The sequence below is a fragment of the Egretta garzetta genome, unplaced genomic scaffold, assembly GCF_000687185.1.
Source record: "Egretta garzetta isolate BGI_Z169 unplaced genomic scaffold, ASM68718v1 scaffold101, whole genome shotgun sequence".
Classification (NCBI taxonomy): Eukaryota; Metazoa; Chordata; class Aves; order Pelecaniformes; family Ardeidae; genus Egretta; species Egretta garzetta.
The window spans coordinates 1539194-1540795 of NW_009258666.1; the positions used below are offsets into that span (position 1 = coordinate 1539194).

The following is a 1602-nucleotide window of genomic DNA, read 5'->3' on the forward strand; positions in this document are numbered from 1 at the left end:
CCGTTTTGATTTTTTTTTTTTCGTATTTCTGCGTATTTCTTCTTGTCCCTTTCCCCCTGTACAAAATGAGCGGTATGGTCATGGGCGTAGGTGACACGGGAACGCGCGCAGGTTGGGGCAGCTCCGGCGGCCGCCCCGCGCTCACTGCAGCAGGGCCCGGATCTGTTTGGACGTGGTGTCGTCGTTGAGGTGCCGAGTGGTGTACCTGGATGGAGAGGGGACGCTCACCCCGCGGGACCCCAACCTGCTCCACCGCCACCGTCCCACAGCACCGGGGGGGGGTGCCAGGTCCCCTGTCCCCCCGCCATGTCTCCCAGCTCACCTCAGTGCATTCAGGAGCCCCTCGGTGCTGGTTGAGGGTTGGTCTTTCAAGACCTTGATGCAGCCTTTCATCTGGTGGGGGGGAGTGAGAGAGGCAGTGAGCACCTGGCCGTGCCCAGGGGGCTGCTCCCCTTCCTCCCCATCCTCCTCCTTGGTGCTCAGGGGATGAGTTCCCCTCTGGGCCAGCTCAGACAGAGATGTCCCCACAGGGGACAACCAGGGAGAGGGACACCCAGGCATCACAGCTGCCTTGGGACGGCTGTGACCCCCCCCACGGCCACTCACATCGATCTTGGAGGTCTTCGCGAAGGCCCCCACAGGGTGGACGTGGTCGTAGAGGATGATGACGCCGACCATCACCCGCATGCAGAAGAGGAGGGTCTCGGTGTTGGTGAAGCGGCTCCGATACTCCCTGTGCCAGGAGAGGGGCCGGCTGAGCCCGGCTGGGTGCCAGAGGGACCCCGGCACCGAGATGCCCCCCCTTCCATGCGGGGTACTCACGGGGTCTCCAGCATCACCCTGCAGACGCAGGCCATGGTGCTCAGGCAGTCGGTCGTGTCCTCGATCGGGAGGGTCTTGTTCTGAAACCCAGCAGGTCCCAGCTGCCATTTTCCCCTCCTGACCCCCTCACGGTGCTGGGGCCGGAGTGGGGCTTCCCCACACCCCCAGGGTTCCCCCCCAGCCTTGCTCACCTCCGAAACGAACTTGGTGGTGGCATTGCTGAGCGTTTTGAGCATGGGGGTGGCCTCGGCATAGAAGAGGGACATCCTGTTGGCCATCTCGTTGTTCACCTCACTCTCTGCATCCAGCTGTGGGGTGGGATGATGGGGGCCGTTGGGGTGGCTGGCCCCCCCACCCCAAGCTGTCCCCAGTCCTGTGACCCCCCCCACTGGGGGGCGTCATCCTGGGGCTGGGGGCATGGGCATTGTCCCCTCACCTGCAGGTTGTTAATGCGATTTCGGCTGATGGTCCTTCTGTAGTAGCTGAAGTCATTCTGGATGGCGGGGTTGGTCATCTGCAGAGGGGAGTCCCACGTCAGGGGCTGGGGTGGGGGCCATGGCTGGCTCAGGGTTCCCGGAGCGAGTCTCAGGGGTCCCAAGGGACTGTGCTGGCTCACAGCTTTTGCACAGTCCCAGTGTGGGAACCCCGCGGACCCCCCCAGCCCTCTTCCCACCCCGGGCAGCATGGGGAGGTACCTTGAGCTCATCGAAGCTGAGGGTGAGGTGGAGAATCTCGGCAAACTGTTTGGCTAAGGCATTGTCCCGCTCCAAGCGCGGGGTC

General features: G+C 63.9%; 1 protein-coding gene across 1 annotated transcript in view; it reads right to left on the reverse strand.

Moving 5' to 3' along the window:
• Positions 1-141: 141 nt before the first annotated feature.
• The window catches only part of LOC104134974 (CYFIP-related Rac1 interactor B), a 4215-nt gene continuing 2754 nt past the window's right edge, over positions 142-1602 (reverse strand). Inside the window, exons 2-8 of the mRNA XM_009648578.2 lie at positions 1518-1586; positions 1259-1336; positions 1014-1130; positions 823-902; positions 607-733; positions 323-393; positions 142-205 (exon numbers count right to left, since the gene is read on the reverse strand). Coding sequence (XP_009646873.1) covers positions 142-205; positions 323-393; positions 607-733; positions 823-902; positions 1014-1130; positions 1259-1336; positions 1518-1586 — 606 coding nt within the window. The remainder of the gene's footprint in view (positions 206-322; positions 394-606; positions 734-822; positions 903-1013; positions 1131-1258; positions 1337-1517; positions 1587-1602) is intronic.